Raw genomic sequence first — 22,539 nt, forward strand, 5'->3', positions numbered from 1 at the left:
AACTCCACCCAATCAGAAGAAGGTGGATCCTAATTCTGATGCAAAGCCTCAAGCTGGAGATAAACAGGAGCACCTACATTCCATCAAACAGTTTCTCATACTGTAATGTTTAACGTAATGGAAGAACTTGATTTGATAAACTCTCCAAACCAGCAGCTTCATTGCTGTTTTAAAGGCTTAGTCGTTCAGATTAGTTTAGTCCTATTTTGGCTATGGAAAAATCTATTTTGAATTACACTTGGACAAAACCACATTGAAAGGAAGCACTTTCAAAATCTTTGGATAGTTTTCTTCATGCCTGTGTTTACAAATGCTAGCTAATTACTATTCACTTTGCTTCTACTTGCTTGTTTTTCTCAGTGAGAGGCCCTAAGTGCAAAGTGTGTACCCAGACTTGCTGTGCCATAGGTTTCAAGCAGTAACTTTATGATGAGTGCCATGGCACACAGCTAAGGAGTTCAGGCTAGACAGTTCCTACTGGAGCAGGACCTGCTTATTTATGTGTAGTTGGCCCCTGTCTATAGTGCACATGGAGCGGGAAATAAATGAATGGGCTGTAATATGGACCAGACTGATTACAAATGGCTGACATTATTTCAAATCTTGCACTCTTCACTGTTTTGTTTATCACTGTATTGAAAACTGGCTGCTGCTGTTCTCTCCACCTTGCTGGCAGTTATGATTGTTGTCCTTGCTGTGCTGGCAGCTCTTGTCACATTATGGGGCCTGCTTTTGTGACAGCTGGTTTTTTTGTTGTTCTTACCTTGCTGGCAGCTGTTATTGCTGTTGTTTGACCCTGCCATGGTGGCAGCTGTAGCCACAACACGTGTAGTCAATGCTGATGAAACAGTTTTTGCTACTGAGTTAGTAGATGTGTGTGCTACTGTTTACCCTGCTGAGGTGACAGTACAGCCTCCTCCTGTTGTAGCAGCTGTTGTCGCTGATTTTGGCCCTGCTGTGTTTGAAGCTGTTTCTAGTGTTGTCGCTAATGCAATGAAAGCTGTTGTCACTGCTGCTGATTGGCATCTGTTGTCTTTGCTTTGGTTATGGATGTGGTTGCTACTGTTGTTAGGTTCATGGTGCCTTCTATGGTCGCCACTGAGGTCTTTATTGCGGTTACATATACGGTGCAAGCTGTCATCGCTGCTGTGGATTGTGGTGTGCTTCCAACTATTGGTGCAGCTGTTCTTGCTGCGGTCTCTGCTGTTGTAAAAGTCAATGCCACTGCTATTGTTGTGTTGCTGTGGTGTCAGTTGTGGTTCATGCTGTGGTCCTTAATGTGGTTGCAGCTGTAGGTGCTGCCATGTTTTCATGGATACATATTCCCACATATTCCTCACCTTACGACCATCCCCAAGTGCCACTCTTGACCTGCAAGCTTTTTGTCTGGCAATAGCTTTTCAACACCATAGATAGTGTCACTGTACTCTAGTCACAACCCTGCACACCCATAAAGTCACAACACAGGCCTCTATACGGCCCCATCTGGAACGCTAGTTAATGCTGTTGCCCCTGCCATGGTTCCAGCTGTGGTTACAGCAATGGTTGCTACTGTTGTCCCTACTGTATTAGTAGTTATTGTTGCTGTTGTTGTCTCTACCATGGTGGCATCTTTAGTTGCTGGTGTGGACACTGTCTTGCATGTTTTGATGGCTGTCTAGCTTGACCATGAATATGCACTTGCTGTGCATACACATGTTTGTTGTAGTCCTGCTGCTTGTACTGTTTGACTTATGATTGTGCATTTATTTATGTATTTAGTATGGCAGTGTGTGTGTGTGTGTGTTGAAGCTTGACTGGTTTTGATTGTGTCTTTTGTGTGGGTTCACTTCATCTGTGTGGTTGTGCAGGTGTGATATTTGTCTTGGTTGAATTGCTATGTTCACACGTGTCAATGTGTGAACGTGCATGTTCATTTGTTACATGTGTGCTGACCCATGATTGTGCTGAGTAGCCACTATGTGCAAGCCTTCTTCCCACGGGCTCTCCTCCCTTGTGTTCTTCTCATGGACAGAAACCGTCTGAAGGTTGTGGAGCAGTCAGCCCAGCAGCGCGAGGAGCGGCTGCAGAAGGAGAACCAGGAGCTCTCCGCACAGTACATGTCTCGCTGCGATAGCACTGAAGAAGAGAAGTCGCAGCTCCTGGCGCAGTATCAGCGCAGGCTCGACGGATTCGAAAAGGAGAAGACGAAGGAGATCGAAAGGCTCCGAGAACTGCAGCGGTAAGTCTTTGCCAATGAGCAGACTATGGCCTCACCTGTGGAGTAGTGTGAAAGATAGGCAAGCAAACACCCCGTTGTAAATAACTTTTGGGACCAGTGTTTTGCTGTCAGTTTTGACATTGATGTTGAATAAAAGGGGTGTAACGTCCAAGTTATATTAGAGCCGATTTTGTGTGAATTATTATTGTATTTTCCCTTTTGTTTTTTACTCACTATTACCACTAGCTAAAATGTGGTAGTAGGAACGAGCGTAAATTGTTAGCACTTTTCATGCTCTGAGTGCCCCAAATTGTGTGCAGCGCTGATCTCTAAATGAGACCTTGGTAGTCAGGAGTAGGCTTTTTTTGTAGAAATACAGTGGTCTTGGGGAGAAATGTTGTCTGGCTTGAAGAGGAGCATTCATCTATCTTGTGAGGGAATAACCTCAATCGGGGAGGGAATATGAATGGTTGGAGCAGAAACAATAATAGGTGTTTGAAAGTTATCTGCTGTGTTCTGTGAAAGAAACTGCTTCTGTTGGGATGGAGAACTGCAGAGTGTGGAAAGGGAGCTGCTGTTGCCAGGGGAAAACTGCAGTGGTCTGGAAAGCAAGAGTAACAATGGTGTTTAGAGAGCACTTCATTGTTCTGGTGAAAGATGCTGCGGTGTGGGGAAGGCACTATAGGAGTCAGGAAGGATGCTGCAGTGCGGTAAGGAGCCCTAATAGTCTTAAAGAGGGATCTGCACGAGACAGGGGAGTACATTGCAGCCTGATGAAGGATGTCAGAACACTTTTGCAGACTGTGCCCTCTTTGCCCATTCTGATAAAATAATAAAAGCTGAGGAAGGCTCTCATTGTGATGGTCTTTCACAATCGGAGTATGGTGATAGTTTTTGGTAGTGGAATCTGCTTCTTGTCCTACTCTCTCCCTAAACCCGCCCCCACCCCTCAAATATTGACCCAAAGTCAAAATGGATGAAAGCAAAATCTTGGTTGATTAGTTCTGTCAAGAAGTCTGGTACACATTGCTTGAGATCTTTGAAATACTCTGAGGGGACACAGAACCCATTTTGACCATATAGAGAATTATTACAGAACTTAGGGTCCGATGTACTAAGAGTCCGTTCTCAAAAAGTGTTATCAAACTGCACATCGACATTGTGCAAATTAACTCTGATTATACAGGAATGATGAACTGCAAGGAACAGGAGACCACCATTCCTGCATTTGCATTCTCTTTATTTTATTTCAATTGTTTTTATTAACATTTTCCAATGAATGTAATATGCAATGTGAGCTTACAACATGGCACCTTCAGGAGTATAATATAATTATACATTAAGCATACACTTGAGAGACGCCTCGCCAATGTGATCAGTCTGAATTGTAGATCCTTCCCATGGGGCGCAGTGAGTCCATCGTATCTCTGGGTATGTAGGTCAGCTTCAAGTTCTCTCGTGCCAGTACCACCACTCCTGTCTGGAGCCTAATATGCTTGCTGTGAGGGTTGCATAATGTTCTCTCCACATACCCCACACCTGGTCAGATTTCTTAGGACAACCTCTGGCTGCATATACAGGTTTCTCTGCACCATACATGTGGTCATCCTGGCAAGCCACGGAGCCTTGGTAGGTATAATAAAGCAAACACAAGGAGATGATGGACGGGGTGCTGAAACTTTTCAAACACTCGCCCCCAGTCATAGATCTGGGTTGAATCCATCATCATTCTTTAGCTCACTTTGCCACCCTATTTCAGACACAGCTATATGCAAATCAGTCTCGACCCTGTGCCTCATGGGAACAGTCCAGCCTGAACTGCCAAGCAATGTCTTCCCTGGACAGGAAATAAGCATCCTGGGACCGGTTTCGGGCTAACAGCCCTCTTCTGCCAGGCTAGCTTGAATCCAGTGGTAAAGTGAGCAAGAGACCCACTTCTGGGCATACCCTGCCAACTTAGGGCGAACCGGAAACAAGCTTCCTGGGACCGGTTTCGGGATAACAGCCCACTTCAGCCAGGCTTGGCAGTTCGGGCTGGACTGTTCCCATGAGGCACAGGGTCATATGGCTGGGTTCAAACTAGAATGGCATGGTGAGCAAAAAAACGATGGATTTAAGCCCAGATCTCTGTACTGGGGTGAATGTATGCATTCTGTCCATCAACTGTTGTTTTGCATTTGTCACCCCGAGTGGAATGGGTATGCCCAGACATGGGTCCCGTGCTCTCCATGCCACTGGAATCAAGCTATCCTGGCTGAAGAGGGGTGAAACCCCGAAACTGGTCCTAGGATGCTTGTTTCCAGTCCAGGGAGAACCTAGCTTGGCAGTTCGGGCTGGACTGTTCCCAAGAGGCACAGAGTCAAGACTGAATTGCATATGGCTGGGTTCAAACTGGAATGCATGGTGAGCAAAAAAACGATGGATTTAGGTCCAGATCTCTGTACTGGGATGAATGTATGAGATTGTTCTGCATTCTGTCCATCAACTGTTGTTTTTGCATTGGTAGGTATAATAGGCAACCCCCACCCCCCAGGTCTGTGTGATATCGCTCTTCGCCACTATCAACCCAAGTGTGCAAAAAATCTGCTTTTCCTAGGGAGATCAATGTCCCCAGTGACCCCCAGGAGTATGAACTGGAGATTCTGTAGTATCTCCTCTCCCAGTATGGCACTTAGGTCCTGCAATATTGTGTCCCAATATCTCTGAATCTCTTGGCTCCCACACATAGTGTGGTAGAACGAACCTTCAGCCACTCGCATCTAAGAAAATTTGGCGTGGGGCTCTCCTCCATTCCTGTATTTCCATTCTCAAAAGGGAAACCTTTTTTATCAGACCAACCCAACATGCATTCCTTAAAGGAACCACTGCTGCTTTAAAAACAAAGAAAGAAAAGAAAAGTTTCCCATTAGAGAAAATATCAAGGGGAGCAGGCAGTGGTCCAGCGTGTTCCCCCACAAATATCAAATCAACAATATCGAGGACAGAATATCAAAAATAAAATATTGTAGGTAAGTAAGTCTAGATTTTCCATACCTAACTCCATATATATATGTACCTATGCATTACATATACCTTAAAGGTATGTAGATGAGGAGTTAGGAATAGTAAATCTATACTTCCGTATATGCATTTACCTTCTGACTTTTTGACTCTCAATATTCTTTACTCCATATTAGTATCTTACAATATTGTCATTGTCGATATGCATTAGTACCGTTGTGGACCACTGCCTACTACCTCCGAGACTGCCTACACTATTTCTAAAGGCGAAAGGGCCAGAGACGGACCGCTTACCCTTTGTAAATCAATTACCACCTTCTTAGAGTAGTCGGTAACTGGTGAATGGAGTGCAAACTAGAATTGTGGTGGCAAGCCATTGACCCACAACATACAGTATTGCAACATGTAAAGGACGCTCTATTCACTCCCCTACCAATTTACAATTATATATGGGCTGCAAACCAAATTCAGACTCATAAAATAGGCTTTGTAAATTGGAAAAAGCTATCTTGTGGTTTCAAACCCTGTGACTTTGCAAATTGCAGGGTTTGCGATCACAAAATTGTTTAGTACAGCCAGCCCTTTTTCTCCTTTTGAAGAGTACTACCTTGCTCTTGCTGGAACTTCCCCATCACATATTATGGTTTCTCAGATGGTTACTGAAAGGACAGTTTGTCAATTTGGTATTACTCTAACATAGAGAGGTTTATAGCGCTTTCTTTTTCCTTTCCCCCATGGCTATTACAGTTTTGGATGCTCGTCTTTTCTATTTTTCTGTTTGCCATCTCCTTTTCTTCTGCCTTTTGGGCATTATATGAAGTGCAGGGCTCCTTGTTCAGACACTTTTTCCATATCAAGGTTAACCTTTACATGCTTAGACGACCTATCAGTGCATCTGCTTTGGACGATGAGGAATTTGACTATATTATGGCGTGCTGCTGGAAAACGAAACACTAACTCTACCTGTCTGTTGTGCCCACTGCTGTTCCGTGCTCTCCTGCTGCCCTGTGGGTCTCTCCCCGCCACCGCGTCTCCTTGCATCGGCGCGTCCGCAGAGCGGGAGGGACTACCACCCCCAAGATCCTTTGCGGCAGGAAGCCGTCATCGACACCACCGATTTGGCGCCAGGAGGCATTTAAATTTGGAGGACACTCCCGGCAGAGCGGGCGTGCTGCTGGAAAACGAAACACTAACTCTACCTGTCTGTTGTGCCCACTGCTGTTCCGTGCTCTCCTGCTGCCCTGTGGGTCTCTCCCCGCCGCCGCGTCTCCTTGCATCGGCGCGTCCGCAGAGCGGGAGGGACTACCACCCCCAAGATCCTTTGCGGCAGGAAGCCGTCATCGACACCACCGATTTGGCGCCAGGAGGCATTTAAATTTGGAGGACACTCCCGGCAGAGCGGGCGTGCTGCTGGAAAACGAAACACTAACTCTACCTGTCTGTTGTGCCCACTGCTGTTCCGTGCTCTCCTGCTGCCCTGTGGGTCTCTCCCCGCCGCCGCGTCTCCTTGCATCGGCGCGTCCGCAGAGCGGGAGGGACTACCACCCCCAAGATCCTTTGCGGCAGGAAGCCGTCATCGACACCACCGATTTGGCGCCAGGAGGCATTTAAATTTGGAGGACACTCCCCGCGTCGCGGGACCGCGCGCGGGCTGCGCCGGGCTAAGCCCGGGCAAAGGGCGGGCCCTCTGTGGCCCTCAGGGGACCGAGGGAGACGGGACGGGCCACCCCCATTGTATTTATCTCCGGTCCGGGACAAAGTATTGAGGTGACTCCAGCATTATATCCGTGTGTCATATGATAGTTTGTGCGGATTTGTGCATTGGTTAAGTGTAGTGCTCTACACGTATTTAGTTGTATTGTTATATTCTGGGATAGTCTGTATAAAATGACGAAAGCCAGAAAGACACCTGTGGCAACAAGATCATCCACTAGAAAAAATCCTGTTCCACCTACATCCTTGCCATCTCTTACAGCTATCGACCTTATGTTACAAAAAACGATTGGTGTAGTTGCTGACACAATTCAAAATATGGAGAGACGTCTCTCCTTGACTCCGAATATGTGCTTTCCTAATCTTTCAATGCACACCACTGAGCAGAATAACACTGTGGAGTCCACTATTAATGTGGATGATTCACTTTTGCTGCAATCCTTTTCGGGGTTACCCAGTGGTAAAAGTTGCAGAAATAATACACCTGCAGGCCTAATCATTCTAAACAGTAATGAAAGAAGCCCTTTATATGTTACCAATGGTGGGGCTAGCCCGTGCCTAGTACAATCAGGAAATATGTCAATAAACTCCCCAGGGGAAGTGCTTGCAGAAAATTCCCCCTTGTCTGGTATAATAGTAGCAGATAAGTCTCCTTCTCCCAAAAAGAAGAAATGGCGCAATGGGAGAAAAAAAACCAAATCTATCATGAGGAAGATTTACAAACCTCTGGGCAACCATAAGCCCTCAGTTAAAGATGTGTGGCTTAATTTTAGATTGGCTAAACCTACAACGAGTACATCTAATACGACTACAACACCTGTCAAGCAAGATGTACCAATAACTAAAGAAAATCAGCCAAAAACTAATAAACCTCACATAGATGAGACAACTCAGACTGAAAGGGTGAGCTTAACGGATACATCTTATTTGACAGATTTAGAACGGTTGGTTAGACTTCTTCTTCAGCCTATAAGCGAGAAAATCACTAATATAGAGCAACTTTTAGTAAAACTCGAGAAACATCAAGATAAGGACCCTACCGGTAACCCTAAACTCCCTGCTGCCTCTGCACAGCTTGACAATACAGAAACTATCAGCTGCAACATGGCAACTATCAATTCCTTGGGAGTTAATGATCAGAATGACCCATTACAACACATAAGACCACAAAAAGAATTAATAGTGTTGCCGAGTGTATCTCCTATGTTGGCGTGTCCCATAGCTGATAGTGACGAGAGTGAATGGGCCACTGAAGGTTCATTTCAAGTATTACCTGGCGATCAAGCTAAGCCCGTTAGGATTCCACCAACGGTATCTCTAGCCACTAACACACGATCAGCGCGAAATTCCATGCAGCCCCAACAAAATAAAAAACCCATTCATATTAATCTCCCTCCTGAATCCCAATTATACACCATAGTAATGATAGGTGTACCGCAACTAGAAAAGGATAAGGTGGAGAGATATGGGGACTTGAAAAATAAAGTAAGTCACTGGTTAACCACCCATAGACCGATCCCCAGACACATTAGTGGTAAAATCTTAAATGTTAGGAGGGTCGATTGGGTGGGCCATAGATTTAAATCTACTGAGGGGGACTGCATTGTCGTTACTTTTGCTGATAATCGTGCAGTAAGGCACATTACTGGCTGGAAGGATGATATGATCAACAGTTTGATCCGTACTAAAGATTTAAGTTATTTTTATCCCTCAAGTGATTATAGCATCAATAAATTGTCTTTATACCCTAGCACTGAGGACGAGGAAAATTATGCCATCTACAATTCACATCTTAACGGAGAAATACCAAGGAATCATGATTTTTATAACATAGGAAACCACAGACAGTATAGAAGTGATATATCCGGGGGGTTCAGAAAAGCCAACCGCCCAGTTACCTATTACGAAAGACGGGAAGCCCCAAATGGATTATATAATTATCGTAATCATTCTCAATTAACACATCCCAACACATACTATAATGTACCTACCTCAAATAGGTTTGATGTTTTTTATGAGCAAAATGGTTTGGAGGGGGTTGATTGACTGTATGCTGTAGCAGCCACACCTATGCTTGTTGATTCTTCGTCAAGCAACTTTGATCACGATGCTATTATTTCCCCCCCAAATATAGAATTAGACAGCAATAATCTTGTAGAAGCAGACTCAGATTTTTTATTACCCAGGTCCGTATCAACTGATCGTGAGCATTTTAATACACTGCATCATCAGCCTGAAGTACTTAATTTTCACCCAACTCGTGTAAAATTACAACCCTCTGTAGTAGAAATCACGGGAGTTACTATCGATGAACAACTAAATCGGTTACCAGAACTTATTACTACCGAGGTTTCTATTAATACAGAGAATGATGATGTTTGTAAAGCGAGCCTAGTTTCTTGGAACATTGCAGGCCTGGCGGATAAGATATGTGACCCTGCCTGTTTGGCATTTGTTAAAAAATATGCTATTATATGCCTCCAAGAAACATGGTTGGAAGAAAATAATGCCTTCATTGAAGGTTATCAAAGCTTCCTCAGGCCAGCAGCCACCTCAGTTAGTGGTAGAGCAAAAGGGGGCCTGGCCATTTTTATCAACTTGGCCCTCTCTTGTGATATAACTAACCAACAATATGTAAATAGTAATTTTCAAGTGCTTGTACTGAAGAGAGGCAAAAACGCTTTGACTTTAGTTAATTTTTATAACGCCACATCTAGTCAAGGGGAGTGTAACATATTGTTGTTGAATGAAATGTTGAAAGAAGGAGCAGGCATATTGCCTTGTAATGTATTGATTGTAGGAGATTTTAACGTACATCCATGCGGTAACCCCAGAGATACCCCTGTGGGATCCCTTGGGTGTAACAGCATGGATGGATTTCACTTTGATCATACTAGACGTGGTTCTGTTCTCAATGATTTGTTAAATGAAAATAACTTGTTTGTAGCCATGTCCTTGGTCCCAGAGTCTAAAGTTTACGATGTCCCAACATTTAAAGGGTCACGTCATGGGTCTTTTATAGACCACATATTATTATCCGCTGACCTTGTTAACCAGACCTCTAGCTTTACCATCCATATGAATATTTATAGTGATCACAACCCTATTTCTATTAATTTGAATGGGGGTGTATTTGAATTACGAAAACAACGTAAAGATGGGGGAATTTTACAATGTACAAATGGTAAACGTCGTTTGAAATGGCACCGGGTAAACCAAGAAAATCTCTACAATGATATCAATAAGTTATGTGGTGAGGACTTAGTGGCCTGTGTTTCAACTTTTATGTCCCCAAAGCAAATTTTAGCTACTTTTGAAGGTGTAGCGTTAACAGTAAGTTCTATGTTATTAGTTCCAGTGAAAGGGCAAGTTGGTAGTCACCCTAAATGGTTTGATCACGCATGCTCCATGGCAAGCAGAGACTTAAAAAAGGCGTTAAAAATCAAACCTAGAGATCCAGGCGAAATTAAGATCCTCCGCTCCATTTATAAAAAAACACTAGATAAGCGGAAAAAGGAAATTAAGGCCAGCATCTGGGAGTCTCTGCTTGACCCAACAGTCCTGGGAAATAGCAGTAAATTTTGGGAGATTGTCAACAAACCTTTGTTTGACAACCCAAGTGATACTGCAATAGGTACAAATATCCCAGAGGCAGATTGGGTGTCCCATTTTAGTGCAATTTTTAAAAGCCATGATCAACATTCAGATTATGACTTCTTAACCCTAACGGAGAATTCTCCATGTTTTTCAGTCAATGAAGTAGAAAAGGCTATCCAAGGGTTAACTGGCAATAAGGCACCAGGTCCGGATGGCCTCCCTCCGGATCTTTTTTAAATCCTGTACCCAGCTATGGGCTCCAGTTCTCACGAAAGTAATAAATGCAGCTGCAATTTTGGGGTGCCCAAAGTCTTGGGGACAATCAACTATTGTCCCCGTGTTCAAAAAGGGCGACCGAGGTAGCCCGTTATGCTACAGACCAATATCTTTAATTAATTCTGTAGCAAAAGTGGTAGGGGGTGTGATTTTGAATAGGCTTACAATATGGGCAAATGAGAATAATGTTTTATCCCCAATACAATACGGCTTGAGACCTGGTCATTCAACAGTAACCCAGTGCCTGAACCTGTATTTGATTGTAGGCAAATACACTCTAGCCCGCCAGGGAACCATACATATGGCTTTTATGGACCTATCGTCCGCATTTGACTGTGTGGACAGAGGTAAATTATGGGACATTATGCTAAAAATGGGCATCGATCAGAACTTAATCTATGTCTTGATCGATTTGCACTCAGATACAAGAGCCAACGTCCGTTACTCCCAAGATTTGAAAGTGACAGGGGACATCAGAATAAATAGGGGCGTCCGTCAAGGATGTATTTTAGCGCCATTTCTCTTCAACTTGTACATAAATGAGCTGGAGGACTGTTTGTTGAGAACAGGTGCAGGCTACCCCTATGTAGGCAGAAAAGGTGTCCCAGTCTTACTCTATGCGGACGACGCTGTCCTTATTTCAAGGACCGCAATTGGCCTCCGAATACTCTTGAACTCTTTTTATGAATTTATGGAGTCTAGAGGCTTAAGTATCAATAATTCTAAGTCCTATACTATGAAAATAGGCCAGGGGTCGCGTAAACCTAATTCTTTTTTTACAAATGGGGAAAGAATTCCAAACTCCAAAACCTTCTCATACCTCGGGGTCCTCCTCGACGACCAACTAGAGTGGGGCCCAGCTGTTGCTAAAAAGAATGGCGAAGTAACACGCGTCAACGCAGCCATACTTGGCTTTGCAAGAAAAATGGACAATAGCCCGGTGGCTGCCCTGCTCAAATTATATCAAGCCAAGAGTGTTGCCATTGCTTGCTATGGCAGCGAGCTATTGGGCTATTGCCAGACGCGAGTCCTGGAGGTTGTAGAAAATAATTTTTTAAAGAAGGTATTGAGGCTGCCAAGGGGAACCGGAAATTTTTCGGTACACGAGGAGTTAGGTGTACCATTCCTGAGTGACAGAATAGCAGCAAATCCCCTATTATGTTGGCTGAACTCCTGCCTTAACGACGACATACCTCTTACCCATGCTATATTAAAAGAAGCTTTAACTTGGGAAGGTAGGTTCAAGGTTCCGTGGCTGAGGTACATTAACGACCGTCTCACTGAAATGGGACGGCCGGATTTGTTCTCATCCCCAAACTCTATAACCAAAGCTGATGTTATTTTCGTGAAAAAGACATTTATGTCTATTAGGTATTTTGCCCGGGAGGAGGGTGAGCTGTTGAAAGACAGTGTTAGGAAACATGCCCTACTTAAAACATGTTTTCAAATGGAACCGTATCTATCCTGGCCTATGTCTGGATATGAACGTTATCTCTTGACAAGGTTCCGTTTTGACTTATTTCATCTCCTGTTGGCAATACCAAGAGGAACCCATCGAGGTCAAGTGCTACCTGCTTGCGGCTGCGACGGGAAGTCTCCGCAAGATTTGGCGCACTTTTTATTTGTTTGCCCTTATTATACAGTACCTCGGAAGTTGTATCTAAAGCCTTGTCTAAAAGATCTACAATTTACACAGATCAAACCAGCACTTTATTACCTCCAACTCCTGAATTGTGACTGTACTCTATTTGTATGTAGCTTTTTGAAACTAGCTATCACTTTCAGGAAAAGTATGGAGGGTTAACTATGCTGCTACTATCGTTGTACTTTTTAACCTTTTTTTAACTTTGTATAATTATTTATATTCTTAACCTGTTGTACTCTATGTGTTGTTCTGGTTCTACAACATCCTTGCACATTATCTTTTGTCTCATAGATGAAATGGATGGTTCTCTTTTTACTATATATCTATGGAATATGTTTATGTTTGTATGTCTATGAAATGTACTTTTATGAATGTAAAGATTACATTCGAATAAAGATATTTGACTGACTGACTGACTATATTATGTTTGAACATTTGTTCCAGTGGTTCATTTTCTCCAAGAGCAGAAAATCAACAACATTCCTTTGTGGGTATGTTGTTGTTAATTTCTTCGTCAAACCTTGAGAATGTGGTATTTATATTAGATACTAATCAACTGGCAGCAAAAGATAATGAAAGGGGTAGACCAGCTTTCAAGCAACATTCAAGGAATTTTAATGATGTACTTGGCAAGATTGCAAAAAGATTGCTAAGAGAATCTGTTAAGAAGACTACTTTTAATTTTAGGCACACACTTTTATAGTTTGAATACAAAGAGGACCCCCTACTTTGTAGATATGACCTAAGCATTGTTACAGACCATGTTATTGTTCGTTGCCATTCTCAAATGTCTCAAAATGTGTAGCATATTAGGGGCCAATTATTGTTTGCCAGGCTGCTGGCCAGATTTTAGGGTGCCCTTATCTCCACTCCCTTGGTGTGGACTACCCACCATATTGCCATAATTGTTTTCCCACCCAGCACTTATTTTTTATTTTACTGAAACAAACACCCAAAGAAGAAGTTTGTTTCAGTAAAACAACTAATCAGAGGCCTGGACGCAAAAAGAGTGCATGTTTGTATATGTTTGTTTCTCCTGCCCAGAATCGGCATGACTTGCAAGATGGTCCCAGGCAGGGACATCCAGTGAGGGTCATGCCACACTAAAAAGGGCGAAATCACCATCACTTTTGCTTCTTAGCCCTGTAGTGGTAGGCTGGCAGGTCAAAGGTTTCCTCTGGACAAGCAGGCTGGGGCCCCTCCAGCAGAAACTCTGCAGTTTCCCCACTCCTAAGTTTGCTGGATTGTGTATGTAGTGTACTTTTGCTGGAGGCCTGGCAACTAATGAATCAGGCTGTATTGTATCGTGCAGTATGTTTTGTTATGGCATAGCTTGTTATACTCCTTATACAAGTCTTGGGCTTACTCTGCAAGAGGCAAGGTTATGATCACAGCATTCTTGAGGAATTACTCCATTGTGGACATTTTCAAAGCAACTCCATATATTTTTTTATTTCTTTTACATTAGTGTGTATATTCAGGTCACCAAGCTTATACTCCGGTTGTGGGCTCAGAAACCTGTTTAAGTAAAGGCGCATTCTACTGATAACTGGAGTAAGGAGCCTGGAGCTGTATCCAAACATCAAATTGTCCAGAGAATCTTACGCAAGAAAAGAAACTTACCTGTAATTCTGGCTCACAAGCTCATGTGCTGGAATTGGGCATGGTCCTTCTGTTTTTTTCATGCAGTGTTGTGTGTTACCATACTGTTGATGCTACCACACGGAAGACTTGGTAGCACTGAACGACCCCAAATAAATGGATTGGCTTAGGATCAACTGTGGGGGTCTCTGATATCAAAATATTACTTTTATAGATACATTATTTGATTGAAAACTTATTGTGTTACTCCAGGAAATCCATCCAGGAAATGCAAAAGGACCATGAAGACCAACTTCAACGGCTGAAGCGCCTGAAAGACCAAGAAATTGATGCAGTAACCAGTGCTTCCTCTCACACCAGGTATCCATGTTTAATTACAATCCAACCTGTTTCATACCTCTCTCATACAATTTTCAGGGTTCCCTCTCCTGCTAGACTGGGCTCAGTGATGCTGTCAGAGATTGCAATCTTTATTTTTCAATACAGCAGGTGCCCATTTGTTATGCACGCTCCAACCATCCCCTCACAAGAAAGAGAGGACTGGACACCTGACTCATACCACAACCTTCCCCTTACAATTAAAACTGGGCCTAACACTCCCTGAGCACACATACACTCCCTTCCACCACCTTTCCTCTCACATGGGGGACTGGGTTTAAAATCCCAAACATGCTCCATCCTCAGCCTAGCTGCACCATCATTTTTTGACCCAACTCCAGCACCCAGTAATTCCTTGGCTAATATTCATTTTACTGCCAACATACATGACAGGATATATACAGGGATGAGAAAGGAAGTTCCATCATAGGTTTCCTGTTCTCTGACGTAATTCTGCATTAAATGCTCATCTCCATCCTGTAGAGATAGAGAGCAGAAGAGAAAGGAGAGGTCAGAAAGATAAAGAAAAACTGGTGGAAGAACAGGACTAACCAGCACTAAAAAAGAAGGATAGGGACAAGGATAGGTGGGAGCCTCTCCCCATAGTTCTGAGGATAGGGACACCCTCAGAACTTTAGGGAGAGGCCCCCACCTGCCAGGAAAGTATCGGACTTAACCACAGAGACGCTCACCAGGGCTGCAGACCGAGAGTGGCAGTGAAAGGCTTGCATGCTGCCGCCTAAGACACTCTGAGTCCTGCCGAGCCCCGCACAACGGCCTAAAGTTAAGCGGTGAGGAGCGGTGACCAACCGGGGCGGCGGCCTAGCATACAGCGGACCTCTGGGGACAGGGACCTCATCGGTCACATTAGGGACATCACTGCAGGACGAGGGCGACGCGGAGCTGGATCCCTCGTGGCTGTAGGGATGTGGCCTAGAAGGCAGAGCTGCACTGGGGCTCCCTTGATCAGGCACTTAAGCGATCGGGCTATATAACCCGTAAATTATAGCCCGCTGGGCGAGTCTTACCGACTGGTTCTGTGTGAGGCAAGGTGTGGTGAAGTGCAGCTACAGTGGCGAACCCAGACATGGCGGCTGGCAGAGCGAAGAAAGACAGGTCTGTCAGGGACATGCTTCTAAAAATGCCCCAAACCGAGGAACCACCTGCCCAGAGGTGTACAGCAGAGATGGAGGGTGCAGGGGACACAGAGGGTCCGATCAGCCGCTCCTTCCTGGAGTCCCTTTTTTCCTCCCTACGGGAGGATCTGACCTCCATGAAACGAGAGCTGTTGGTGGATCTGAGAGAGGTATGACACGATATGGATTCACTGGGGGAGAGGGTCAACTTCCTGGAAGACCACGAGACTGGCAGGACCAAAGAGCTCGAGAGCTTGCAACAGGAAGTTAGCTGCCTGCGGGAGCAAAACCTTAACCTCCAAGCACATACGGAGGACCTTTAAAACAGATCCCGCCACAATAATATACGAATCTAAGGTATTGCTTTAGGGACGGAGGGTGTGAACATCGAGGCCGTGGTAATATACCTATTCGCACGCTACTGGGAGAACCGGAGGACTTTAATATTAAGCTTGACTGCACACATAGTGTAGGGCCCCGGAGAAACAGTTCGGCTCCCCAGCTGACATTTTAACTTGTGTACATGATTATCAGCTTAAAGAACGAATCCTATGAGCCGCCATAGATGCACCTGGTTTCAGATACAAGAAACAGAAACCCACTCTGCACCAGGACCTAGCTGCTTCGACTCTACTGAAGAGGAAGGCGTTCTGGCCAATCATCGCACACATACGATCAATTGGAGTTTCCAACTCCTGGGGTCATCCATTCCGGCTGATCTTTTCACACAATGAAGACCTTTGCCAGCTACGCTCGGTCGCTGAGGCCAGTAAGCTCCTGGGCCTTGCGGACCCCATGGAAGGAGAACCGTCACAACACAGACCAAATAGAAACCGTAGAAGCGGCCATGAATAGACCTGTATTTAATCTCCAGCCGGCACTCTGAAACCAGATTCGGACGCCATAACCAGAGAGCGACAGGCCATCCTGGCATCCCTTGCGGGGGAACCCTCAGGTGAATGATACCTGGAGTGAAATGGGGGAACATGCAGACGCTATGCAGCCACCTCTGCTTAATCCCCTCCACTGACGTCTGGGCCGGCCAGGGCGGGGAGACATTGGCCACAGGTACCCGTTCTTTTTTGTCTTCAGTCTGGGGCATAGGCCTCGGGCTGAGTTCATCCCACAATGTTGGACTTTTGTTACCTGGAACTTTTTCTTTTGGGTTAAATTGTTGGGGTTTTTTATTTAACTTTTATTGAGTTCGCTCACTCTCCGGGGAGGTGCGGGAGTAGGGGCAACTGGAGGGATATTAGCTTACACTGTCACTTCTGGTAGCATCACGCCGGTGCGCTAGCCGAGGTTAAAATTCTCACTCTAAATGTGAAGGGGCTGTCCTGTCTTATTTAGAGCATTCAGCAGCACAAATATGTCTACTGCAGGAGACACACCTCTTCGCCAAAGACACCCACCGACTTAGGTCACGGGCCTTTCCGCAGCAATACTTTTCCTCACATGCCACATTTAGGAGCGAGGCAGGCGGAGATCAAGGGCAGACTCTTGGCTCTCACGATCACCATTAACGTTCGCGATTACACCCTTGGCTCCATCTACGCCCCTAATGAGGGTCAGGAGGCATTCCTGCGGCAGGCAGTGATGGATTTCGCTGCTTCGCCTGATCAGCAACTCCTGTTGGGTGGCTACATCAACATAGTGTTTGATAATCAGCTGGATCGCTCGGCACAGGGACATGGCTTTGTGGGGGCTCTCACACAGGCAGGGCGGGAGTGGCTGCAAGACTTGGGCTTGGTGGATATGTAGCTTACCTTACACCCCAATGACAAAGATTACACCTTCTATTCGCACGCACATAAAACCTATGCCACGATTGATTATTATTTCGGATCCCGTTCCATACTCCCACACACGCAAGCCTCAGACATCGAGCCTCGCTCACACTCCGACCATGCGGCACTGACTCTCATGCTCACAATCTCCACACCAAAGAGACCATCATTCACCTGGTGATTGGCCGACACCCTGATGCACCGCTCGGAGGTGATAAAACGCTTAGACAACGCAATAAAGGATTTTCTGACTTTCAATGACACCCCTGACACCTCTATTATTACACTATGGGAAACACTCAAAGTATGCGCCAGACGGGAACTTATAGCCATCTCAGCAGCTGACAACAGAATTAGGCAAGAGAAGCAAAGGGAACTCACTGGACAGGTAAGAGAACTGGAACGTATTCACAAGCGGACTGGTGCATCCTGGGTGTGGCGACAGTTGGATGCGGCCCGCCGGCAACTCCCTGGCATTGATCTGGATAGGGCGGAATATGCCGCACTTCGACAGCGGCATTCTTTTTATGTCAGGGGTAACGGGTGCGGGCGCCTTTTAGCTAACAAGCTTCACATCCAGCGCTAGGCAACCTCAGTCCATGCGGTCTGCGACGAGGCTGGCAACCAGTGCACAGATGATGTATCCATAACACGTGTGTTTCGGGACTTTTATGCTAAACTGTACACTGCACAACAGCTTACAGAGAAGGACTCTCTAACTTATGTGCAGGGAGCTCCCCTCCCGAGACTCACCCAAAAGCAAGCAGCCAGTCTATATAACCCCATCCGTTTAGAAGAAGTGGTCTTAGCCATAGCTTGCCTTAAGTTACACAAATCTCCCGGCCCGGATGGCCTTTCTGCCATTTTCTATAAGACCTTCTGCACTACCTTGGAACCCATCCTCACTAGGCTTTTTAATGCGATAAGCGACACAGGAGACATCCCCCCCACGATGCTTATGGCTTCAAATGTAGTGATTCCAAAGCCGGGTAAGGACTTTCAACTTTGAGCCTCCTACAGACCAATATCCCTTTTGAATACTGATCTGAAGCTGTTCACAGGCATTTTAGCAGCACGACTAGATCCAATGATGCCGGGGCTGATCACAGGCTTTGTAGCTACCAGACAGTGTAACGACACACAAGAAGGCTACTCCACCTCCTTGATGAGGCGCAACATCAAAACGTGGAACGGGTAATGATATCGATCGACGCTGAAAAGGCATTCGACCAGGTGGACTGGGTTTACCTGAGGACCACCCTTGTGCAGTTTGTGGTGGGTGACTGGTTCTGTAAATGGGTGTTCAGCGGCTACAGCCAACCTACTGCAGCGGTGCGGGTTAACAGTCGCTCCTTGGAACCCTTCCAGATCTCTCACGGCACCAGGCACGGGTGCCCACTTTCCCCACTACTCTTTGCGCTTTACATGGATCCGATGGCTCAGAGTGCGGGAGGACCCGCATATCCCTGGAATACGATTTGGGGGGGACTCACATGCCATTAGTTTGTATGCGGACAATGTGGTTGCCACATTGGAAGAGCCACAGACTTCTATTTCCGCCTTTTTTGCAGAGCTGGAGAGGTTTGCAGAAGCCTCCGGCTTCAGAGTTAAAGTTGCAAAATCAAAGGCCATGGGGAATCTCACTGTGATCATCCACCACAGAGAACGTTGCACGCTCAGTCCCACTTCAATGGGAGGCTTAGTCCATCCCATACCTACGGTTTCAACTCACGAAACCTACCCATAGCACAGCAGCTCTGAACTACAAACCGCTCCTATCCCAGGTGCATAGAGATTGGAGTAGGTGGGGACCCTTTGGTTTCTCTTGGTTGGGACGGGTGGCTGCGATCAAAATGAATGTACTACCCAAAATCTTATATATTTTCCAAACACTCCCTGTAGAGCCACCCCCTAGGGTCCTTAAATTACTTCAGAAATAGCTCTGCTCGTTCGTATGGGCCAATAAGAAACATCAAATGAGCAGGGAACTGAGTTGTAGATCCCCTCGAGAGGGGGGACTAGGGGTTCCTAATTTAACCTGTTACTTTCAAGCCACCCAACTGCACGTCTTGTTAGAATGGTCACGTAGAGAGTCGGAGAAACACTGTCTCTTTATGGAAAGGGGGATTGCAGGATGGGCACTGTGGGGGGGTCCCCTTTTTACATAGAGCTCAGTGCCCAGTGGACATAGACAACTCACCAATTATTTGCAGAACTCTGAAAGCAAGGGACTCCACAGGGACCAAACATGGTCTAACTACATTTCCGTCGCCCCTTACGCCCATAGTTGGGAACGAGGAATTCTTTCCAGGGCTAGATCAGGGTCTTTCTGCCACTGGGAAGCCCGGGGATGTCGGTCCATTGGCCACAAGTTTGACATAGAGGGCCCTCAGACCTTCGAGGATATTCGGTCCACATTTGATTTGCCCAAGTCCGAACGATACAACTTCCATCAAGATCGGCCCAGAGATCCCTTACACCGTATGAAAAGTGGCTCCACACCAAGACGTCAAATGCGCACCTTATCACCGAACTTTACCATATGTTGCAACGTCCGGAACAGGCGGTCCCTACACCGGGGCAGCTGCGTTGGGAAGCTTAGCTGCGCCGAGCACTCTCACAGGAGGAATGTGGGGACATCTTTTACCGCCAGCACCACACCGCACGAAATGTATCTGAAAGAAACATGTTAGTTAGATTCCTCACCTTAGAATATCCCTAGGCGTCGTCTGCGGCTCTGCGTCCGTCGTCGGCATCGTGCGCCGGAATGACGTCGTCGGAGTACTTAGACGCCGCCTTTGCGCGCTGACGTCAGTTTTTCTTTTTTCCGCGCCAGACAGCGCCGATCCGGGAAGGTCTTACCCCTTTAGTCATTTTTTGACTAAAACGTTTTGGACTCTTTTGTCTACTCGTCGACTCTAACTGGTGCCGGTAGGATGCCTGGGTTTAAAGCCTGTGACTCCTGTCACCGACTTATGTCGGTAACGGACCACCATCGCCGGTGCCTTTACTGTCTTGGGGCCGACCACGATGCGGAGTTGTGCCTCGACTGCCAGGCCTTGACCTCGAAGGCTAGGTGGGAGCAGTCCCGCAAGCTTCTCAAGCTCCGGCACTCGGCTCCACGCCGTTCACGGTTCCGGTCTAGGAGGAGGTCGAAGGACCGGTCACGGAGCCGCAGCCACCATCACCGCTCGTCGGGTTCCATGTCTTTGGGTAAGTCGAAGCATGGTAAGAAGTCCAAGAGACGACATCGCTCTTTGGACTCCCCTCGCGCGACTCGGTCGAGGGTCTGGGTGGAACCGGCTCCGCAGGAGCTGCGTCCGTCCCAATACCCACCGGTCCCTGGGACTGACGCGACTCCGGCGGAGATCAGTGCCTTTCTCTCGGACATGAGGGGCCTGGCTCCGCTGTCGACGCCTGCCGCCTTCGGTCCCAACGCCGCAGGTCCCCGTGGGATCCAGGCCTGGATCTCAGTCGGTGCTGGTCAACCTCACACCAGTTCCACCCCCGGCGCCGTCTCCAGACGCCGCCGTTCCCCGGTTCAGCCCAGGTCCGGGCCCGGCGCCGGTGTGGCGCCGTCCGGCGCTGCATCCGACGCCGATGGATGACCATTTCATCTTCCGTCAGGCTCTGGTTCTTCCCCCTGTTTATCAGGAATCAGATGACGGGGGCGACTGGGAGGGGTCCGAGGACCCTCTGGCCCACCAGAGCCAGTTATCAAGGACTGGGCAGATGAGCTGGGGGATGCCAGTGGACTTGATACCTCCCCTGACACTGGCTTCATCTCTCCTCGGACCGTGGCTTCGGAGGAAGGTGCTACCTTTTCTGTGGCGTTGCGTAAGGCAGCCGAAGCCCTCGGGCTCGAGGTCCCTACTATGGCAGTGAGGACTAACCTCCTCACTGAAGTGCTCCAACCGTCAGCAAGTTCCTCGGAGCCTCTGCTGCCGTTTAGCGAAGCACTGATGGACGTTCTTAAGGGCACCTGGTCCAAGCCCTCCACAGTACCTCCTGTGGATCGGAACGTCGCCCGACGCCACCGCCCTGCCCCGACCCCAGTTTTCTGTCTCAACACCTCACCCCTGAGAGCCTGGTTATCCAGGCCTCTACTTCCCAGACCTCCTACCCGTCCGCTCCCCCGGATCGGGAATCCAAGAGACTGGAGCAGTTTGGCAAAAAGCTCCTCCCTTAGTTTAGGGCTGCGGTCTATTAACACCGCTTGTCTCTTGGACCGTTACTCCCACTCTCTGTGGGATACAGTGGAGGACGTGCTGCCCCTGTGTCCGGAGGAGGCCCGGACACGGCTCGCCCAGGCTCTTGCCGACGGGCGGGACGCAGCGCGGTTTGCCATCCGATGTGGTTTGGACACGACGGACTCGCTTGGCAGGGCAATGTCGTCCACGGTGGCGCTTCGTCGTCACGCCTGGTTGCGGTTCACGTCTTTTTCCGGGGATGTCCAGAGCACCCTTATAGACATGCCCTTTGATGGCGATCGCCTCTTTGGCGCCAAAGCGGACAGTGCGCTGGAGCGCTTTAAGGACTCCAGGGCCACGGCCAAGTCCTTGAGTCTCTCGGCCTGCGCCGGCAAATTTACGCTTTTCGCCCCTTTCGTGGCCAAGGAAAAGGCGCCCCCTCACGTCCACCTAGCCACAGGCCGCAGAATCACCCTCCACGCGGTCGCGGACATGGATTCCGCCGAGGCGGTACAGGGGGACAACGTGCCGGTCCATCCACATCCACCCCAGCAGCATCCACCTCAAAGCCTCCATTCCACGCCAGTGGGAGGCAGAGTTCGCCATCACCTGCACCACTGGCGTTCCATCACTTCGGACAGGTGGGTGCTGCAAATCGTCCGAAGGGGCTACTCCCTACTTTTCGAGACGACCCCTCCAGCCATGCCACCGCAGTGCCACCGCATGTCGGGGGATCACTTGAATCTTGTATGGGAGGAAGTTACGGCCCTCTTGGCCAAACGGGTCGTCGAGCGCGTTCGTGGTCCAGAAGTAGGCCGTGGTTGTTATTCCCACTACTTTCTGGTTCCCAAGAAGGGCAAAGGGGGCCTACGCCCTATCTTGGACCTCAGGAGCGTCAACGCCTTCCTCCGGAAGGAGAGGTTCAAGATGCTCACCTTAGCTCAGGTTCTGGCTGCCCGAGACCCTGGAGACTGAATGATAGCATTGGACTTGCAGGACGCTTATTTTCACATCC

General features: G+C 47.3%; 1 protein-coding gene across 4 annotated transcripts in view; it reads left to right on the forward strand.

The window, feature by feature from the left end:
• The window catches only part of FBF1 (Fas binding factor 1), a 612,463-nt gene that overhangs the window by 411,022 nt on the left and 178,902 nt on the right, over positions 1-22,539 (forward strand). For all 4 annotated transcript variants that reach the window (XM_085616959.1, XM_085616957.1, XM_085616961.1 and 1 more), the window contains 2 exons: positions 2,015-2,221; positions 14,286-14,393. In XM_085616959.1, the coding sequence (XP_085473085.1) occupies positions 2,015-2,221; positions 14,286-14,393 (315 nt within the window). The remainder of the gene's footprint in view (positions 1-2,014; positions 2,222-14,285; positions 14,394-22,539) is intronic.

Source organism: Triturus cristatus, chromosome 7 (genome assembly GCF_964204655.1).
Source record: "Triturus cristatus chromosome 7, aTriCri1.1, whole genome shotgun sequence".
In the NCBI taxonomy this organism is placed as follows: Eukaryota; Metazoa; Chordata; class Amphibia; order Caudata; family Salamandridae; genus Triturus; species Triturus cristatus.